The sequence below is a fragment of the Scyliorhinus torazame genome, chromosome 3, assembly GCF_047496885.1.
Source record: "Scyliorhinus torazame isolate Kashiwa2021f chromosome 3, sScyTor2.1, whole genome shotgun sequence".
In the NCBI taxonomy this organism is placed as follows: Eukaryota; Metazoa; Chordata; class Chondrichthyes; order Carcharhiniformes; family Scyliorhinidae; genus Scyliorhinus; species Scyliorhinus torazame.
Window position 1 is genome coordinate 310,769,157 of NC_092709.1, and position 21,926 is coordinate 310,791,082.

A 21,926-nucleotide genomic window follows, 5' to 3' on the forward strand; every position below is an offset into this window, starting at 1 on the left:
AGGCGTTGAGTTCAGACAGACCCCATTTCTGTTGGAGCTAGGGGCTTATCCCATAGTGTGCCAGTTATAAATCTTTAGAGAAGCCATAAATGCTCTTGAAGGGGTGGCATGGTGGTGCAGTGGTTAGCATCCCGGCCCTACGTCACTGTCCGTGTGGAGTTTGCACCTTCTCCTCTGCCTGCGCAGGTCTCACCCCCACAACCCAAAGATGCACAGGGTAGGTGGATTAGCCACAATAAACTGCCCCTTAATTGGAAAAAAAAATAGTAAATGCTCTTGAAGAGTGGATAGGATCTGTAGAACTGTCAGCTGTCAAGTTATTTAAATTGTCAACATTTTAAAAAATAAACAAAAATTGGAAGTCTATTGGCTGGATTCTCCATCCGGTCATGGCAGCAGGATTCTCCGTCCGGTCACGGCAGCGGGATTCTCCGTCCGGTCACGGCAGCAGGATTCTCCGGTCCCACTGCAGTGAATGGGAGATTTGGCTGAGCACCAAATTCTCCGTCCTCACTAGCAGCAGTAGTGGGGCAGACTCGCAACAGAGAATCCCAGCCTATGTCTGAAAGAGTTGTAAAAAATCTGTTTCAAGTGGTTGTTGATGAAACAACTAAAGGTGGTTGGGCCTCGGACACTACCCTGAGGAACTGCAGTGATGATAGGCCTCCAACTATCACATTCATTTTCCTTTGTGCCAGGTATGACTCCAAATTTGTTATCAAAGAATTAGCTGTCTTTAATATGGGGTTATGACTGCAAATGTTTATTTTTATGGGGGATTAAGTACTTGAGTTTATTTAAATGTATTGAATTGGAATTCACAAATATGGGGAGGTTTCTTTTGCATATTATAGTAAATTCTGTGATAGATATTTAGAATTTTATTTCATTTCATTTCAGAATGGCTCCTGAAGTTTTCTTAAAGTGGATACTGAGCGAATTGTGATTGAGGGCAAAGGTGGTGGGGAGGGGGGCATGAGTTGGCACTAAGTTGACTTAGGGCTAGAAGAGGCCATCGGGATTTTTGGAGGTCAGGAGTTGGTATGGAAGGTATGAGGGACCATTAGAAGTGGGTGGGGGCATGTGTTGGTATCTGTGTGCATTGGGAGTAGGTGGGGGTGAGGGGATGTGTGGGGTGAAGGTTAATGGGCCTAATATTTAAGAAAACTGGGACACTGAACTGAAATGTTTTTTCTTTAAACAGGCTTTAAACAGTGGGCCTAGTTTCATCCGTCAACCCTCAATGCCCCCCCTCCCCCCCTCCTACCGCCGCACCCCACCCCCCCACCCCGAGACGCATACAGCTGGGAAATATCCTGACTATCTGACTTAGGAGCGAAAAGGCCCACAGCAAAGAACAAAGAACAAAGGAAAGCACAGGAACAGGCCCTTCGGCCCTCCAAGCCCATGCCGACCATGCTGCCCGTCTGAACTAAAATCTTCTACACTTCCTGGGTCCGTATCCCTCTATTCCCATCCTATTCATGTATTTGTCAAGATGCCCCTTAAATGTCACTATCGTCCCTGCTTCCACCACATCCTCTGGCAGCGAATTCCAGGCACCCACTACCCTCGGTGTAAAAAACGTGCCTCGTACAAAGCCTTACTGTCCCTTCTATAATGGGCACCTAAAATCTCCCACAATACTTTAACTGTAGACTGATGTCAACTGCAAACTAATGTTTTGCAAATTCAGCATTATATCCTCACACTGTATTCTACACCCCTCCCCCCCACCCCCCATTTATAAACCCCCCAAATCTATTGTCCCTTGCCATGGCTTTAACTCCTAGCACTCATACTTCCAGAGGTAGCATATGTGAACCAGTAGGTCCCTCTGTTCATTCACATTCTTCATTATCTTTCTATGAAATGTATACTCCCAGCACAAGTCATCACTGCTGGAGAACAATATTGAATAACTAGAAATAAATACAGGTAAGATTTATTTGAGAGATGGTGAACCACATCTTGAAGTTTCACAAGACCGTGACTCCAAAATACTGAATTTTGACAAGGGTGTTTTGACAAGGCTGTTCAATACTGGGCCATATGCAATACACATAGCAATTTCTACACAACTAAAACCCAATATAAAACAAGGTAGTGGCAGGTGTTGAATACATATTCAATTTGGACACACCTATTACAAAGCTTTTCAGTACATTACTAAAAATGACTGTGACAAATTTCAAAAAATTAGTGCATTTTACAGCTGAAGCAGGTAAACAGAACAAAAAAGCATGCAACAATGTGCAATGACCAGAACAGCCTTATTAGCAGCAACCCATATTTTACCAAAGCTGGATAATTCAGAAAGAAAGTGTGAAATTACAACAAAAATGACTGATTCAGATATCTTGAAAAGTTGATCATATGGCCTTGATCATATGATCAAGGGGGCTGAGTGGTACAGGTACTCTCATATTCTTAGTGAGAGTTAATGGTGCATACCAGTGGATCAATTTTCCATTTTTACAGCACTTGTTTTCCTAGTCAGTTGCAATATATCCCCTACAACAGTCACACACAGTCATGATGATAGTATCAAATGTTTATCACGTGCAGCAAGTCAGTGACTTTAGGAAGATTTTTGAGGTAGGAATGTGGAGTAAAGTCTTTCATCTGGCAAAATAAAATATCTTCCATGAACATTTTCAAAGCTTGCTTAAGTAAAAACTTGAAGAACTGTTTTCTGTGGTGCATGCTTCATCAACTGCTGCAAAATGTCATAAATACTGGATATAATCATGGGATTCCCACACACATTCATCCAATCACTATCTAGAAATACAAATCCAACTATTATACTCTTGGCAAACTAGTTATACTACTGATCATGGAGGTAAAAATTAAATGCAATGAAAAATTAAATTAAATGAAATGTGATGCAGGTCCAACAAAATTCAAGAAGCTCAACACCAACCAGGACAAAGCAACCCGTTTGATTGGCACCCCACCCACCACCTCCAACATTCACTCCTTCCACCAGCAGTGTGCACCATTAACAAAATGCACTGCAGCAACTGACCAAGGCTCCTTTGACAGCACCTTCCAAACCCACAACTTCTACCGCCTGGAAGGGCAAGGCCAGCAGATGCATGGGAACCATCCAAGCTATACACCATCTTAATTTGGAAATATCTCACTATTCCTTCACTGTCGCTGGGTCAAACTCCTGGAACTCCCTCTCTAAGAATGTACCTACACCACGGACTGCTGCGGTTCAAGGCGATGCCTCACCACACCTTGAAAAGGGCAATAAAAATGCTGGCCTAGCCAGTGTTGCCCCTTTTAATAATGAGGCTCTATTTATAATATGATGTTATGTCCCAACAGTGTCGCCAATACTGTGGGTATTTCTATTTATCTCGGTGAACCACAAGTCTTTCCCTTATATTGGTCAAATGACCACACAACCAGTTAGTTAGTTCAAAAGATGGTTTATTTACATACATAAGAGCTACCTCGACATGCAAACACAATATCTATTACGAGTTAAACTACACCTATCAGCTACAATAACCTATACTTAACTTCAGGGCGACCGGCACTGTGCAAATGGTGGATAAGGCCTTTATCTGGATTTCACTTGGCTGGTTCGAAGAAAGTGGCTCTGTCTCTGCTGGGCTCATCAGTCAGGTAGCGATCGTTGGTCTTGAACTTGGCTGGCTATTCCTGCTACAGTTGGCTGGCACAGGCCTGATCCAAAAGAGGCTGGCACAGGCCAGATCCAAAAGAGACAGAACACATGGCTGTGTCCTCTTTTATCCCTCTGGGATTTTGCGCTCTTTGGGGCGGTCCTTGATCTTGGACCCAATAGTTCGACAGGGCTCTGATCAGTCTTCAATTTCGGCCAATAAAGGGGCGGGTGCCTTGGTAGCTGGGCGGGTTTTTAGCGGTCATTGACCTTGGCAGTTGGGCTCTCTGAGTAAAGGGAGTGGCGCCGATCAGTCTGTGGCTGTACCGGTTTCTTGATTGGAGTCCTATTGTTCTGGGGAAAGGGCCATTAAAATGCAAACGAGCGGGGGTTTTGATCAGGTCTAGCTACCTGCATTTCAAATACACAGAAGCTCTGTGTCTGTCTGAGTCCTGGGTTGGCCATAATTCTCATGGTCCTTTGCTGGTGGCCATCTCGGATGGCTACACCAGCAATGTCTGCATCCTATGAAAGATTCTTTTTTTAAATAGCCTAGTACTGGACCACAGCTTCCGACGCCCATTAATAATTAACATCCTACAACAATGTTAGTCTGCCAGTCCATATGTTAAGAAACACTCATGAATACTTAGATAGCAGTTGTCAAAAAAGTTTGCTTCCCAGATAAAAAAAGACCTATTTACTCAAGATGTGCTTAGTCCCAGTCTACATTTGCAAGATCTTTTATGGTTGCAGTAATTGTCGATATATTCATGACTTAATGCCTCCCAAATGAATTATCGGCGGTCATGCAAAACACTAGATACTAGTCTTTTAAGTTATGTTTAGATTGCCGAGCATCAAATTTCATACAAACATTTTTTCCTTCTTAGCAATACAATACATGTTCAAACCCTATACAAATAACCAATACATTTCAGGTATTGTCCATTCAAATCTTCATGCAGATGCAGGAGGCAAATTGTAAGATATCCGACTAAAACACAATTCTTCTTTTATGCCCAGATGTAAATCTATAGTAATTTTGAAAAATGCAACTATGGGTAATAAAATAAATTAATAGCTTGAAACCTGTAATTGCTATCATGTAAGATCTTCCTTGTTATTTTAATGAAAAGACGTAGTTCCAAAGATGATACTGTCTCTCGCACAAACATTTTCAGAAACCTTTGAGATTGTTACATGTATGACATTAAAGGTGTCACTGGCATGTCCTTGTTTTGGCGTTGGGGGGGGGGGGGGGGGGGGGAGAGAGAGAGAGAGAGAGAGAGAGAGAGAGAGGGCGGGGGGGGGGGGGATATCATGGAATCCTAGAATCATTACAGTGCAGAAGAAGGCTATTCGGCCCATCGGGTCTGCCCCGACTCGCTGAAAGAGCACCCCACCAATACTCCACGCTATCCTTGTAATCCCACCTTGGGGCAATTAGCGTGACCTATCCACCCAATCTGCACATCTTTGGTCTGTGGGAGGAAGCTGGAGCACCCAGAGAAACCCACGCAGACACGGGTCGGAGTCGAACCCGATCTCTCGCGCTGTGAGGCACTGAGCCACCGTGCTGCCCACAAATAGATAAATTATTTTTCAAGGATTTTTACAGGTACTTACAACTCAATGAATGCAGCACAAAGCAAAATCAAAAAAAGTAAAATCAAATCAAATTTCCTTATAGTTTGTATCCCCAATAGATAACAGCAGTGCAGCACAAGTCATTATCATTAAGTGAAGAAATATCCCCAAAACAATAGTTGGTAAACATTGAATCAGCCCAGAAACAAGCAATTCGGTTCAACCAGTCCATGCCAGCATATATGTTCCGTTCAAGCCTCCTCCCATCTTTCTTCATTGAATTCTATCAACATAGGCCCAACCATCTTCAGCTACTTCATCAATGACCTGCCTTCCATCATAAGCTCTGAAGTGGGGTGTTTGCGGATGACTGCACAATGTTCAGCACCATTCGTGACTCCTCAGGTAATGAAGCAGTCCATGTCCAAATGCAGCAAGACCTGGCCAATATCCCAGGCTTGGGCTGACAAGTGGCAAGTTCCATTCGCGCTACACAAGGGCCAGACAATGGCATCTCTAGAAGAGAGAATCAAATCACCGCCTCTTGACAATGGCATTACCATCACTGAATCCCCCATAATCTACATCCTGGGGGTTACCATTGATTAGAAACTGAACTGGACTAGCCACATTAATACTGTGGTTACCAGGGCAAGTCAAAGGCTAGCCCCCACCCCCCCCCCCCCCCCTGCAAAAAAGCCTGTCCACCATCTACAAGGCACAAGTCAGGAGTGTGATGGAATACTCTCCACATGACTGGATGAGTGCAGCACCAGCAACACTCAAGAAGCTTGACGCCATCTGGGACAACGCAGCCCACTTGTTTGCTCTTCCTTCTATAAACATTCAAATCCACCACCAACGATGAACAGTGGCAGCCTTGTGTACTATCTACAAGATGCACTGCAGTAACTCACCAAGATTCCTTAGACAGCATCTTCCAAACCCACGACCACTACCATCTAGAAGGAAAAGAGCAGCAGATACCTGGGAACCCCACCACCTGGAAGTTCCCCTCCAAGCACTCATCACCCCGAGTTACAAATATATCACCGTTCCTTCACTATCACTGGGGCAAAATCCTGGAACTCCCTCCCTAACAGCACAATGGGTGCACCTGCACCCGAAGGACTGCATCGGTTCAAGAAGGCCAATCATCACCACCTTCTGAAGGGCAACTAGGGATGGGCAATAAATGCTGCCCTAACCAGCGAGGCCCACATCCCATAAAATACATTTTTTAAAAACATACTTTCTATTCAAAAACAGGAAATACTGGACAATCTCAGCAGATCTGATAGCATATGTGGAGAGAAAAGGGAGCTAATGTTTCGAGTCTGGATGACCCTTTGTCAAAGCTTTGCCAAACAACATAAGCAGCAAGTGGTAGACAGAGCTAAGTGATGCCCCAACCAATGGATCAGATCTATGCTCTGCAGTCCTGCCACATCCAGTCGTGAATGGTGGTGGACAATTAAACAACCCACTGGAGGAGGAAGCTCCGCAAATATTCCCATCCTCAATGATGGAGGATCCCAGCACATCTGTGCAAAAGATAAGGCTGAATCATTTGCAAAAACCTTCAGCCAGATGTGCCGAGTGGATGATCCATATTGGTCTCCTCCAGAGATCTCCAGCATCACAGATGCAAGTCTTCAGCAAATTCGATTCACCCCACGTGATATCAAGAAACGGCTGAAAGCGCTGGATACTGCAATATGGGCCCTGACAATATTCCGGTAATAGTACTGAAGACCTGTGCTCAATAACTTTCCATGCCACTCAATTCCTGATCTCATTACAGCCTTGATTCAAACATGGACAAAAGAGCTGAATGCCAGAGGTGAGGTGAGAGTGGCTGCTCTTGACATTGAGGCAGCATTTGACCGAGTACGGCATCAAGGAGCCCTAGCTAAATTGGAGTCAATGGGAATCAGGGGAAAACTCTCCACTGGTTGAGTCATACCTAGCATGAAGGAAATGGTCATGGTTGTTGGAGGTCAGTCATCTCAGACCCGGGACATCACTGCAGGAGTTCCTCAGGGTAGTGTCCTAGGCTGAACCATCTTCAGCTGCTTCATCAATGACCTTCCTTCCAACATAAGATCAGGCATGAGGATGTTTGTTTGCTGATGATTGCACAATGTTCAGCAATATTCACAACTTCTCAGACACTGAAGTAGTCTACGTGCAAATGCAGCAAGGCCTAAAAAATATCCAGGCTTGGGCTGACAAGTGACAAGTAACATTTGTGCCACACAAGTGCCAGGCAATGGCCATCTCCAATAAGAGAGAATCAAATCATCGCCTCTTGACATTCAATGGCATTACCAATACTGAACCCCCCACAATCAACATCCTGGGGATTACCATTTATCACAGACTGAACCAGACTAGCCATATAAATACTGTGGCTACAAGAGCAGGTCAGAGGTTAGGAATCCTGCAGTGAGTAACTCACCTACTGACTCTCCAAAGCCTGTCTACCACCTACAAGGCACAAGTCAGGACTGTACTGGAATACTCTCCACTTGTCTGGATGAGTGCAGCTCCAATAATCCTGAAGAAGCTCGACACCATCCAGGAAAAAGCAGCTTGCTTGATTGGCACCCCTTCCACCAACAGACACCCACCCACCACTGACACACAATAGCAGCAATGTGTACCATCTACAAGATACACTGCAAGAACTCACCAAGGTTCCTTAGGCAGCACTTTTCAAACCCACAACCCTTACCATCAAAAAGGAAATGGCAGCACATACATGGGAACACAAGCACCTGGAAGTTCCTCTCCAAGTCACTCACCATCCTGGCTTGGAAATATATAGCTGCTCCTTCACTGTCGCTGGGTCAAAATCCTGGAATTCTGTCCCTAATATCACAGTGGTTGTACCTATACCACATGGACTGCAGCTCTGCAGCTCACCACTACATTCTCAAGTGCAATTAGGGATGGGCAACAAATGCTGGCCTAGCCAGCAAAGCCCACATCGTGTGAAATGGATTTGAAAAAAAAACCTTCCCTCATAAGACTTCATCCAAGCAATCAGCCTAACGAACCTTTACTGAACTGCTGCCAATAAAGTATATCCTTCCTGAAGTATATGTCCAAAACTATGCACACTTCTGCAGGAGTCTCACCAATGCCCTAAACATTTGGAGGAAGACTTCCCTACTTTTATATTCCACTCGCCTAGCAATAAAAATCAATATCCCATTTGCCTTCCTAATTACTTGCTTATCTGTATGTTAATATTTTGTGCGTCTGGTACCATGACACCCAGATCCCTCTGTACTGCAGCATTCTGCAGTCTCTCTCAATTTCAATAATATTCTGCTTTTCTATTCTTCCCGCCAAAGTGGACAAATTCACAATTTCCCACATCATCCATCTGTCATTTTTGTGCTCAGTTACTTAGCCTATCTATATCCCTTTGCAGATTCTTTGTATTCGCTTCACACAGTGCTTTCCAACTACCTTTGTATTATCAGAAATTTGGCTAATATACAGGCTGTCCTTTCATCCAGGTCATTAATATTGATCATGGGGCCGCACGTGGTGCAGTGGTTAGCACTGGGACTACAGCGCTGAGGGCCCGGGTTCGAATCCCGGCCCTGGGTCACTGTCCATGTGGAGTTTGCACATTCTCCCTGTGTTTGCATGGGTTTCATTCCCACAACCCAAAGCTGTGCAGGGTAGGTGGTGGATTGGCCACGCTAAATTGCCCCTTAATTGGAAATAAAATAATTGGGTATTCTAAATTTTTAAAAAAAATATTGATCATAAATAGTTGAGCCCCTGTGGCACTCCACTAGCTTGCCAACCTGAAAATTACCCATTTATTCCCACTCCATGTCCTGTTAGTTAGCTCATCATTTACCCATACTAATCTTTTACCCGCCAACAACATGTGCTCTCCTACAGTAACCTTTTACATGAGACCTTATCAACTGCTTTTTGGAATGCTAAATACAACTGCTGGGTTGTTTTTATCTACCCTGATTGTTACATCCTCAAAGAACTCTAATAAATCTGTCATACATGAATTCCCTTTCATATAAGCAATTTGACTCTGGCTCATAGTACCATGATTTTTACTCCCTTCTTAATAATGGATTCCAGTATTTTCCCAATGGCAGATGTTAGGCTAACACCCCTTTAGTTTCCCGCTTTCTGTCTCCCATTCCTCTTGAACAGAGGGATTACATTCGTGGTTTTTCAGTCCCCTGGGACCTTTCCAGAATCTAAGGAATTTTGCAAAGTTACAAACAATGCATCCACTATCTCTGCAGCCACTTCTTCAAGACTCTAGGATGCAGGCCATCAGATCGAGGGGACTTGGCAACCTTTAATCCCATTGTTTTTCCCATGACTTTTTTCTCTTGTGATTGTTTTGCATTCCTCTCTCCCTTTTGCCCCTTGATTTTCTACTATTCTTGGAATGCTTTTTTATACCTGTCTTCAGAGTAGAAGACAAAATACTTGTTCAAAGTGTCTGCCATTTCCTCTCTTCCCATTACGAATTCCTCTGACTCAGCAGCTAAGATAGCAATGTTCATTTTAGCTACTGTTACGAAAGGCAGATATTAGGAAATTGGGTCCAGAAATGGGATCAAAGATGTAGTCGGCAATTTAGGGGTTGAACACATTGAGGTAAAAACAGAGTCAGAGGGATACGCCCACACCTGGCCTGAGTTACATTGTCCCATTCAGACTTGAACACGTTGTTGGGAATACACAGGATGCCAGGGTGATGCACTCGCGATCCACTGGCCTTCAAGATTCTCTTGTTTGACCAGCCACTACCCCATTAGAGTCTGATGGCTTCTCTTGTCTGTAGGTTAGTTGCATATCAATAGCATAGCTCTGTTTTTTGTATAAATGGGAGTGGAAAATCAAACAGCCAAGATAACAATGATGGGTTCAAGTCTGGGCACCCAGGAGAGAACCTTTGTTTGAGGGGCTGGGCAGAGCTCAGTGTGAGAGAGAAAGAATCCTGTTTGTGAACAGGTGAGGAGAGGGATTTGAAACATCATCGAAAGAGGTCATGGAAAGCTGCTCCAGAGCAAGTTTGCAAAAAGGATTCTGAAGGAACTTTACTAACAGCAGAAAAATCGCTTCTTAAATGCAAGTATCACCTTTGTCTGCCTATGTAAGAGAATGAGAGTTTTATGTTCCTTTGACGTGCTGTTTAATGGGAACTCGTGTGTTAGGGTTAAGAAACGACATGTTATTGTTAGCGTTGAAGTTTAAAAGTTAAATATTGTTTTTTCTTTGGTTTTTAATAATGTTTGTTCATAAAATAACCAAGCCCTATTTCTTATATGATCACTCCTGGATCAAATTAATCTTTCCGCACCACTTTAAAACTTAAAAATGTTATGGTTCTGGTCCAGTACCTTAGACACTGTTCAGAGCTGACCAGGCATCTGTAATACTACTCATTCGCTTTTATATATTTGTAGAAGTTTTTACTGTTTTACGTGCTAATTTTCTCTCATATTTCTCCCTCATTTTATTTTTGTCATTGGGGAGGGGGGGGGGGGGGTGGGGGGGGGGGTAGAGTTCAGTTGTATGGGAAATTAGAAAAACAAAGTTACAGGAGAAGGTAGGAGTGCAGGTTAGTGATGAGCTTGATTGTTACCAGAAAATAATAATAACCTTTATTCTTGCAAGTAGGCTTACATTAACACTGCAATGAAGCTACTGTGAAAATCCCCTATCCACCACATTCCGGCACCTGTTCGGGTACACAGAGGGAGAATTCAGAATGTCCAAATTACCCAACAGCACGTCTTTTGGGACTTGTGGGAGGAAACCGGAGCACCCGGAGGAAACTTACGCAGACACAGGGAAAACATGCAGACTCCACACAGACAGTGACCCAAGCCAGGAATCGAATCTGGGAATCCGGTGCTGTGAAGCAACAATGCTAACCACTGTGTTACCGTGCTGCCCTCTTCTGCAAAGTAGCAGCAGGCCCCATCATGGACTGTCATCTCCCTTTGCTACTTGTGCTCTGCAGGTAGTTCCTGGTTATGCTCGGTGTCACTAATTGGGAGCTGAGCTTGTCACCAGCCCAATTTGGGCATTTAAATTTTAAGTTGTGTTATGTGAGCTACGCAGATGTTGCATGGGTGCTGGGATCCAGAAATTATCCTGGTGTCCAGTTCCAGACCCTGATTTGAAAATCAAGCCCTATGTTTCTCTCTTTCCCCTTTTCCAAATGCATCACCCCACAATTTTCCATATTAAATTCCGTCTGCCACTTGTCCGCCCATTCTATTAGGCTATCTATGTCTTGTTGCAGTCGATTATATCATCCTCATGATTTGCAACAAATCATGTAATGTATTAAATGTGGCAGCAATTTACATACAGCAAGGTCCCACAAGCAGCAATGTGACAATGACCAGATAATATTTTTTTCATGGTATTGGTTGAAGGATAAATATTGTCCAGGATATCAGGTTTAAATCCCCTGCTCTTCTTTGAAATAGTGTCACAGGATCTTTTTCATTCATCTCACATGGCAGATGGAGGTTCAATTTAACGTCTCATCCCCAAGGGAAACCCTTTGGCATCATCAGAGTATCAACAGCAAGTCACTCACCAACCGGTCTTAGAAACATATCAACGTCCCTTCACTATCACTGGGTCAAAATCTTGGAACACCCCCCTAACAGCACTGTGGGTGTACCTACACAACATGGACTGCAACATTTCAAGAAGGCAGCTCACCACCACCTTCTAAAGGGCAATTTGGAATAGGCAATAAATGCTGGCAAATTTAGCGACGCCCACAAACAATGCTCTGAAATGCGTGACTTCATTCCAAACCTTGAACCGATCCTGACGTTCACAAAATCTTCCATTGGGCATAGGTGCTCGACACATGTGGTTTACAGGTTCAAACTTTCCTGCAAAGGTGATGTATCTGGTTTGTGCGGCTGCAGATCCCTTACTCTCCGACTCATCCTTCATTTCATCGTTGGATGCCCAAAATCGATGCGGAGTGTCAATTCTAGCAAATATTAAAGATATCTGTATGAAAAATAAAATCCACCTAGTAGGGATGTATGTTACACTGTCTTGATTTGCAAACATATTACAATATTTTACATTGAACATTCGTGTTAGACGCAATTCAGTGGCATGGTGATAGACTAGTACATTAAATCATTCTGTCGGAGTCGCTGGCTCTGGACTCCGGCCAGTGTGTCACAGACCATTAGTTTAAGGAGCAGAATTAGGCCATTTGGCCAATCGCATCTGCTCCACCATTCGATCATGGCTGATATGTTTCTCGTCCCCATTGTCCTGCCTTCTCCCTGTAACCGCTGATCTCCTTCTTAATCAAGAACCTATCTATCTCATCTTAAAGACACTCAGTGATTTGGACTCCACGACTTTCCGTGCGGCAAAGAGTTCCACAGGGCTGATAATGTGCCTCCATACAGCACCCTCAGTGCTCTGCTATTAAGATACCACAGGTATAGCCAAAGGTGCCAGATTGCACTTCAAAAGTACTTAGATAATAGAGTGAAATTAATAAATGGATTATTTGGGATTATATACAAAAAGTAAAAACGCTGAAGTGTTGCACCCAAAATGGTAACCTGCTTTTCTCATTTGACTAATCCAATTATACAGCATTTATCGTTGTTCTAATGGTAAGAAAAATCAGAAATACCAAATACTATTCGAAATCTAAACAAATCTTTACTCTATAAATCTAGCACTGTGATCATGAAAGTGAATGCTTCCGTGCATCTTGGGTCTGACAAAAGCAAAGGGTAGAATGACCTCTGGTGGCTATACTTATATATTGCCATTAAAAAGGTTCAGCTGTCAGGCTGCACATTATACTCAAGAGTAGAAGTGTACAACATGTCCAGAGAAATGTGCAAAAGTGATACAGATGATTGTGGAAATCATTGAAATGTAATCAAAACATAGAAAGTACATAATATGCAAATATACCTGTAAAATGAAAATTGACCATTGCAGCGCAATGCGGTAGCATCATGTGATGGGAACATAGATTTGTGCCCCCAGTCTCATGATGCACTGTCTCTAATCTTAGTTTTGCTGTGCTTGTGTTTTGGGAATCAGAGATCAGGCTAACTGGCCTGAATCTGTCTGTTTTCTCTTTTCCTCCTTGGTTGAAGAGCTGAGTTACATTTGCGACCCTCTAATCCGCAGGGATCGTCTAGAATCTAGTGAATTCTGGAAGATCAAATCCCATCGGTCCACCACTTCCGCAAAACCCTAGGGTATAAAACATCAGGTCCTGGCAATTTGGTGGCTTTTAGTCCCATTACTTTATCCAGTAGCTTTGTTTCACTAATATTAATTACCTTTCGTTCCTCATTCTTGGTTTCCCACAATTTCAGGTCAGTTCTTTACATCTTCTAATATGAAGGCAGACAACAAATACTTGTTTAGCATCTTTACCATTTCCTTATTCCCCATAAAATTTCTCCTAGAATCTATTATTAAGGGCATGGTAACAGAGCGTTTGGGAAATCCCAATTTGATTTGGCAGAGTCAACATATGTCAAACGTCCTTTTCATTAAACCTATCTATTAAATGTTTTTTGAGGGTGGAGTCAGTAGACTAGATAAGGGGAAACCAATGGATGGTGTATATTTCTATTTTTAGGTCACCCGCTGCAAGATAGACACCCAATACAGCCCTGTCATTTCTTTATTGACCATTATAATTTCTTCTGCCTGCCTCCAATGAAATGAAATGAAATGGAAATTGCTTATTGTCACAAGTAGGCTTCAAAAGAAGTTACTGTGCAAAGCCCCTAGTCGCCACATTCTGGCGACTGTTCAGGGAGGCTGGTATGGGAATTGGACCGTGTTGCTGGCCTGCCTTGGTCTGCTTTCAATGCCAGCTATTTAGCCGAGTGTGCTAAACCAGCCCCTGGTTTAATTGACGCACATTTACATTCACTAATCTCTTTCTCTGTACACACTTGTGAAAGTTCTTACAATCTGTTTTTATATTTCTTGCCAGTTTACTCTCGCATTCTATTTTTCCCCTCTTTATCAATTTATTTTTCACGCTGATTTTTCAATCCTCGGATTTACTCATCTTATTGAAACATTGTTTTTTTTTTTAAATATATATATTTATTCAAGTTTTTCAACAAATTTTCAATAAACCCCCCCCCCCACACCCCCAAACAAAAAGAAAGCACAAGAACACATGTAGAAATTGTGCACTGCATTTCCCCCATATACAGTAACCCCCCCCCCCCCCCCCCCATATAACAGTAAAAAGCACAAATAGGGGAAAAATCCCCACCTTAACCCAAACACCACCCCAAGAGAAACGCCCCCCCCCCCCCCGCCCTGGGCTGCTGCTGCTGCTGACCTCCTCCTAACGCTCCACGAGATAGTCTAGGAACGGTTGCCACCGCCTGAGGAACTCCTGCACAGACCCTCGCAAGGCAAACCTTATCCTCTCCAGCTTGATGAACACTGCCATGTCATTGATCCAAGCTTCCACACTAGGGGGCTTCCATAGTAGCAAAATCCTCTGCCGGGCTACCAGGGACGCACAGGCCAGAATACCGGCCTCTTTCGCCTCATGCACTCCCGGCTCATCCAATACCCCAAATAATGCCAACCCCCAGCTCGGCTTGACCCGGGCATTCGCCACCTTGGACATAGTCCTCGCAAAACCCCTCCAAAACCCATCCAGTGCCGGGCACGACCAGAACATATGGACGTGATTTGCCGGGCTCCCCAAGCACCTCCCACATCTCTCCTCCACTCCAAAGAACCTACTAAAACTCACCCCTGTCATATGCGCTCTGTGAGTAACCTTGAACTGTATGAGGCTGAGCCTGGTGCAAGAGGATGAAGAATTAACCCTACTCAGGGCATCAGCCCACAGACCCTCATCTATCTCCTCCCCAAGCTCCTCCTCCCACTTGCCCTTTAACTCCTCCACCGAGGCCTCCTACTCTTCCTGCAGCTCCTGATAAATCGCCGAAACCTTGCCTTCTCCAACCCATATACCCAAAATCACCCTGCCCTGAATCCCACGTGCCGGAAGCAGCGGGAATTCCCTCACCTGCCGCCTCACAAAGGCCCTCACTTGCATGTACCTGAAAGCGTTTCCCGGGGGTAGCCCAAACTTCTCCAACGCCCCTAGGCTCGCAAACGTCCCATCGATGAACAGGTCCCCCATTCTTCTAATCCCTGCCCGATGCCAGCTCCGAAACCCCCCATCGATCCTTCCCGGGACGAACCGATGGTTCTCCCGAATCGGGGACCAAACCGAGGCTCCCACCTCGCCCCTGTGTCGCCTCCACTAACCCCAGATCTTCAGCGTCGCCGCCACCACCGGACTCATGGTGTACCTTGTCGGCGAGAGCGGCAGCGGTGCCGTCACTAGCGCCCTCAGGCTCGTGCCCACACAGGCCGCCATCTCTAACCTCTTCCACGCGGCTCCCTCTCCCTCCATTACCCACTTACGGATCATCGCCACATTGGCGGCCCAATAATAGCCAGACAGATTCGGCAGCGCCAGCCCCCCCTGTCCCTGCTACGCTCCGGAAACACCCTCTTCACCCTCAGGGTCTTATTCGCCCACACAAATCCCATGATGCTCCTGCTTACCCATTTGAAAAAGGCCTTGGGGATCAAAATGGGAAGGCACTGGAATAGAGAGAGAAACCTCGGAAGGACCGTCATTTTTACCGACTGCACCCTACCCGCCAGTGAGAGTGGCAGCATATCCCATCTTTTAAAATCCTCCTCCATCTGCTCCACTAACCTTGTCAAATTAAGCTTGTGCAGGGCCCCCCAACTCCTAGCTACTTGGATCCCCAGGTACCGAAAGCTCCTTTCCACCCTCTTCAGCGGTAACTCGTCTATCCCCCTTTCCAGGTCCCCCGAGTGCACCACAAAAAGCTCACTCTTCCCTACGTTGAGTTTATACCCCAAAAAGTCCCCAAACTCCCTCAGGATCCGCATGACCTCCGCCATCCCCTCCACTGGATCCAGAACATACAACAACAGGTCATCGGCATACAACGACACCCGGTGTTGCTCTCCCCCTTGAACCAATCCCCTCCATTTCCTGGACTCCCTCAGTGCCATGGCCAGCGGCTCAATTGCCAGTGCAGCAACAAGGGGGATAAGGGGCACCCCTGTCTCGTCCCCCGGTACAGCCGAAAGTACTCCGACCTCCGCCAGTTCGTAGCCACACTCGCCACCGGGGCTCTATGTAGCAGTCTGATCCAACTGATGAACCCCTCCCCGAATCCAAACCTCCGCAACACTTCCCAAAGATACTCCCACTCCACCCGATCAAAGGCCTTCTCCGCGCCCAGAGCTGCCACTACCTCCGCTTCCACCGAGGACATCATAATCACATTGAGGAGCCTCCGCACATTTGTATTTAGCTGCCTACCCTTCACGAATCCCGTCTGGTCCTCATGAATCACCCCCGGGACACAGTCCTCAATTCTCGTAGCCAGCACCTTCGCCAGCAACTTAGCGTCAACATTGAGGAGCGAGATCGGTCTGTACGACCCACATTGCAATGGATCCTTGTCCCGCTTCAAGATCAAAGAGATCAGCACCCTGGGCATTTTCGGGGGCAAGGTCCCCCCCCTCCTTCGCCTTATTAAAAGTCCTCACTAGCAACGGGCCCAGCAGGTCCACGTATTTCCTGTAAAATTCAACCGGGAACCCATCCGGCCCCGGGGCCTTCCCCGCCTGCATGCTCCCCAATCCTTTAACCAGCTCCTCCAGCCCAATCGGCTCCCTCAAACCAGCCACCTGCTCCTCCTCCAGCCTCGGGAATCTCAGCTGATCGAGGAATCGTCGCATCCCCTCCTCCCCCGCTGGGGGCTCAGACCTGTACAGATCCCCATAAAAGTCCCTAAATACCTTGTTTATTCTCACCACACTCCGCACCATATTCCCCCCTCTATCCCTAACTCCACCAATCTCCCTCACTGCCTCCCTCTTACGAAGCTGGTGTGCCAGCATCCGACTCGCCTTCTCCCCATACTCATAAACCGCCCCTTGCGCTTTCCTCCACTGTGCCTCTGCTTTCCCCGTAGTCATCGAATTTTGTCTGGAGGTTCCGTCGCTCCCTAAGTAGCCCCGCCTCGGGGGCCTCTGCATAACTCCTGTCCACCCTTAAAATCTCCCCCACCAACCTCTCCCTCTCCCTCCTCTCTCTCTTCTCCCTGTGGGCCCTAATGGAGATTAGCTCTCCCCTAACCACCGCCTTCAACGCCTCCCAGACTACTCCCACTTGCACCTCCCCGTTGTCATTGGCCTCCAAGTATCTTTCAATACACCCCTGCAACCGCACGCACCCCCCCCTCATCCGCCAACAGTCCCACATCAAGGCGCCACAGCGGGCGCTGGTCCCTCTCCTCCCCCAACTCCAGCTCCACCCAATGCGGGGCATGGTCCATCTTGGCTATGGTCGAGTATTCCGTTCCCTCCACTTTCGGGATTAGCGCCCTACTCAAAATGAAAAAATCTATCCGGGAGTAGGCTCTATGGACGTGGGAGAAGAAGGAAAATTCCCTGGCCTGCGGCCTGGCAAACCTCCATGGATCCACTCCCCCCCCCCCCCCAATCTGGTCCATAAATCCCCTGAGCACCTTGGCCGCAGCCGGCCTCTTACCCGTCCTGGATCTAGAACGGTCCAGTGCTGGATCCAGCACCGTGTTGAAGTCATTATCCCCATTATCCCCCCCATTATCAAGCTTCCTACCTTCAGATCCGGAATCCGACCCAGCATGCGTTTCATAAATCCGGCGTCATCCCAGTTCGGGGCATACACGTTCACAAGTACCACCCGCACCCCCTGCAACCTACCACTCACCATCACATATCGACGTCCATTATCCACTACAATATTCAGTGCCTCGAACGACACCCGCTTCCCCACCAATATTGCAACCCCTCTGTTCTTCACATCCAGCCCTGAATGAAAGACCTGCCCTGCCCATCCCTTTCTCAGCCTAATCTGATCTGCCACCTTCACATGTGTCTCCTGGAGCATAACCACGTCTGCCTTCAGTCCCTTTAAGTGCACAAACACCCGGACCCTCTTGACCGGCCCATTCAGGCCCCTCACATTCCAAGTTATCAGCCGGATCAGGGGGCTACTTGCCTGCCCCCCCCCCACCCGGCCGACAAGCCATCTCCTTTCCTAGGCCAGGTACGTGCCCCGACCACCTCTCCTACTTCCAGCTCCCCTTTGGCCAATGCAGCAGCAACCCAGTTCCCCCCCCCCTCCGCTAGATCCTCATCTAGCCATTTTGCTCCCCCCATGACACTCCCGTAAGTCCGCTGACTCCTGCCGACCCCGGCCTCTCCCGCCATTCCATCGATCCCCCAGTGTGAGAATCCCCCCACCCCTTGGCAGTCAGTGTGCGCTCCTCTCCAGCACCGCCCTTCCCCCCGGCCCCACCCCCATCCTTCCCTAGCGCGGGAAAAAGCCCGCGCTTTCCGTCTGAGCCGGCCCCACCCCCTCTGGCGCAGCTCCTTTTTGCGGCCGTACCCCAACTCCCCATCCCTGGGCCTCCACCCCCCCCCTCTTCCTACGCAGGGCCCTGGCCCTCCAACACCAACGCCCACACTCTCCCACAGCCCCCACATCAAATCCATTCACCCGTCCCCACCCAGCACCGAAACAAAAAGAACATTCCCCAAACACAGTAAACACGGTAAACATACCCCCACGACAAACCCTCAGTTTGAGTCCAACTTTTCAGCCTGGATAAAGTTCCATGCCTCAACAGGCGTTTCAAAATAGTGGTGCCGATCTTGGAACTTGACCCACAATCGTGCTGGCTGCAGCATCCCGAATTTCACTCCCTTCCGTTGGAGAACCGCCTTAGCCCAGTTAAAACCAGCTCTCTTCTTAGCCACCTCCACACTCCAGTCCTGGTAAATACGGATCTCCGTGTTCTCCCACCTGCTGCTCCGCTCTTTTTTGGCCCATCTCAGGACGCACTCTCTGTCCATAAAGCGGTGGAACCTCACCACTATGGCGCTTGCCGGCTCGTTGGCTTTGGGTCTCCTTGCCAGGACCCGATGAGCCCCATCCAGCTCCAGGGGCCTCGGGAAAGCTCCCGTGCCCATCAGCGAATTGAGCATCGTGTTCATATATGCCCCAGCATCGGGCCCCTCCATTCCTTCAGGGAGACTCAGAATCCGAAGATTCTTCCACCTCGACCTATTCTCCAGGTCCTCAAATTTTTCCTGCCACCTCTTGTGCAGCGCCTCCACCTTCACCGCCAGGCCCAAGATCTCATCCTCGTTCTCCGAGGCTTTTTGCTGCACCTCCTGGATCGCCGCCCCTTGGGCCTTCTGGGTCTCCACAAGCTTCTCAATCGCCGCCTTCATTGGCGCCAGCATTTCTGTCTTCAGCTCCGCAAAGTAGCGTTTAAAGAATTCCTGCTGCTCCTGCGACCACTGCGCCCATGCTGCTTGGTCTCCACCCGCCGCCATCTTGCTTTTCCTCCCTCTCACTTTCCGCTGCACCAGGATCACTTTTTTAACCGCTCCGCTCCTTGTCCAATCCATATAATGTTGGGGGTCCTTGCTGTCACCTTCCCACACTGGGAGCTGTCGAACAATTGCCATTGGGGCCCCTCTAAAGAGCCCAAAAGTCCGTTCCCGGCGGGAGCTGCAGAACGTGTGACCTACCTAGGCATAGCCGCAACCGGAAGTTATTGAAACATTGTTAAGACACTTGTTGAATCAGAACAATCCTTAACAATCCTCCCCACGGTCGTATCACTTTTCCATACAGTTTTAAAGGAATATATATTTGTTAAGAATTATGAATTATTGCTTTAAATGTTTGCCATTGCATTTCTACCATTAAATGTTTTAACCCAATTTCCTAATCTACCTCAGCAGACTCATCCCTCATACCTCTGTAATTGGCTTTGTTTAAATTTAAAACCTGAGTTTGGACTGAAACCATGGGTTCTCTGGTATTAAAAATACGTACTTGACCAGTTTCCAGAAAAAGCAGAAAAGCATAAGATAAGAATATAGCTCAGTGTGAATTTTCCTCAGGGGAGAGGACAAGTTGGAGTTGTTAGAAATTGTATCAGGTTACCTTGTGGGCTCAAGAAGAGCTATCTCGATGTCACAGGAGCATCAGCTATAAGTGTTTCAGTAGTTTTAAGGGCTAATAACCACAATCAGACACACTTAAGAGATGATGCTTCGAAAACTTCCGTCTTCCTATTTTCCTCCAGGCAAAAAACAGATCATGTGGCCAATGGCAGATCCACGACTGCCACAAATCAAATGTTTCCCTTGCTTGGCAATGGAAACTGCTGCACACAAAACATCGAGGACGCAGACTACACAGTGATGCAGCAATTTTCTCTGCCTGCTATCAGTAAGCAACAGCCTGCAGTGTCACACTGCTAAATCTCCAGCCTTTCTTTTTAAGAAGTTATTTTAATTTTAACATTTTCCTTTCCACTTAAATGTAATGTTTTGCTGAAGATAACACTCCAGCTATAATTATGGCGGTAATAGTTCAAAATGCCGGGTTTCAACTGGGTATACATAAAATCAGATTCTCTCCCATCTTACCTCATGTTGCTTTGGAAAAAGAGGAAACGCTCAGACTGATAGTTCTGACTACCTGGTCCTGCACTTGTCCTCTGAGCGTCAGCACTGGTTCCCTACAATAACTTTGAAAACCAATACAAATGTATGAATTAGGAATTGGCCAATCCGCCCCTCGAATATGCTCAATAAGATCATGGCTGATCTAATTTTAACCTCAACTTCATATTCCTGTCTACCCCTGATAACCTTTTACCTCATTGTTTTTCTACTTCAGACTTAAAAGATATTCAAAGACTCTGCCTCAACCATCCCTTGAGGAAGAAAATTCCAAAGTCGTGCTACTCTCAGAGAAAAAACATTTCTGTCTTTAACGGGCAACCCCTTATTTTTAAACAGTAACCCCAAGTTCTGTATTCTCCCACAAGAAGAAACATCCTCTCCACATACACCCTGTCAAGTCCCCTCAGGATCTTAAAGGTTTCAATCAAGTCACCTCTCACTCTTCTAAACTCCAGTGGATAAAAACATAGCCTGCCCAGCCTTTCCTCAGAAGACAACCCATCCATTACAGGCATTAATCTCTTGGCACCGTACCCACATCTAGTAAATTCTGTAAAATTAAAACAAATGCATCAACTATCTCACTAGCCCACTTATTTTAAGACCCTAGGATGAAGTTCATCGGGTCCTGGGGACTGGTCAATCTGCAGTTCCAACAATTTGCTGAGTACCACATCCCTGGTGATTGTAATTATTTCAAGTAACTCCCTCCCTTACAATTCCTGATTTACAGCTACTTCTGGGATGTTACTTACATCCTCTATAATGAAGACTGATGCAAATTTATCTGCCATTTACTTATTTTTCATTATTAACTCCCAGACTCACTTTCTATAGGAACAATAATCACGTTAACTATTTTCTTTTTAAAATATCTGTTGAAACTCTTTCTTTATATTTCTAGCTAACTTTCTCTCGTACTCTGACGACAAGATTAATAGGGAGGGGAAAAATGTTCTTTGCTATTTTTTATATTCTGTTCAAGCTGTCACCCATCTGTGCACAATTATATGTTTTTTCTTTAAGTTTGATAGTACCT

The 21,926-nt window shown here is 46.2% G+C and overlaps 1 protein-coding gene across 1 annotated transcript in view; it reads right to left on the minus strand.

Annotated features, from left to right (window-relative positions):
- Nucleotides 1-21,926, minus strand: part of uvssa (UV-stimulated scaffold protein A) — a 178,176-nt gene that overhangs the window by 51,862 nt on the left and 104,388 nt on the right. The window contains exon 11 of the mRNA XM_072497539.1: nucleotides 12,074-12,257. Within this exon, the coding sequence (XP_072353640.1) occupies nucleotides 12,074-12,257 (184 nt within the window). The remainder of the gene's footprint in view (nucleotides 1-12,073; nucleotides 12,258-21,926) is intronic.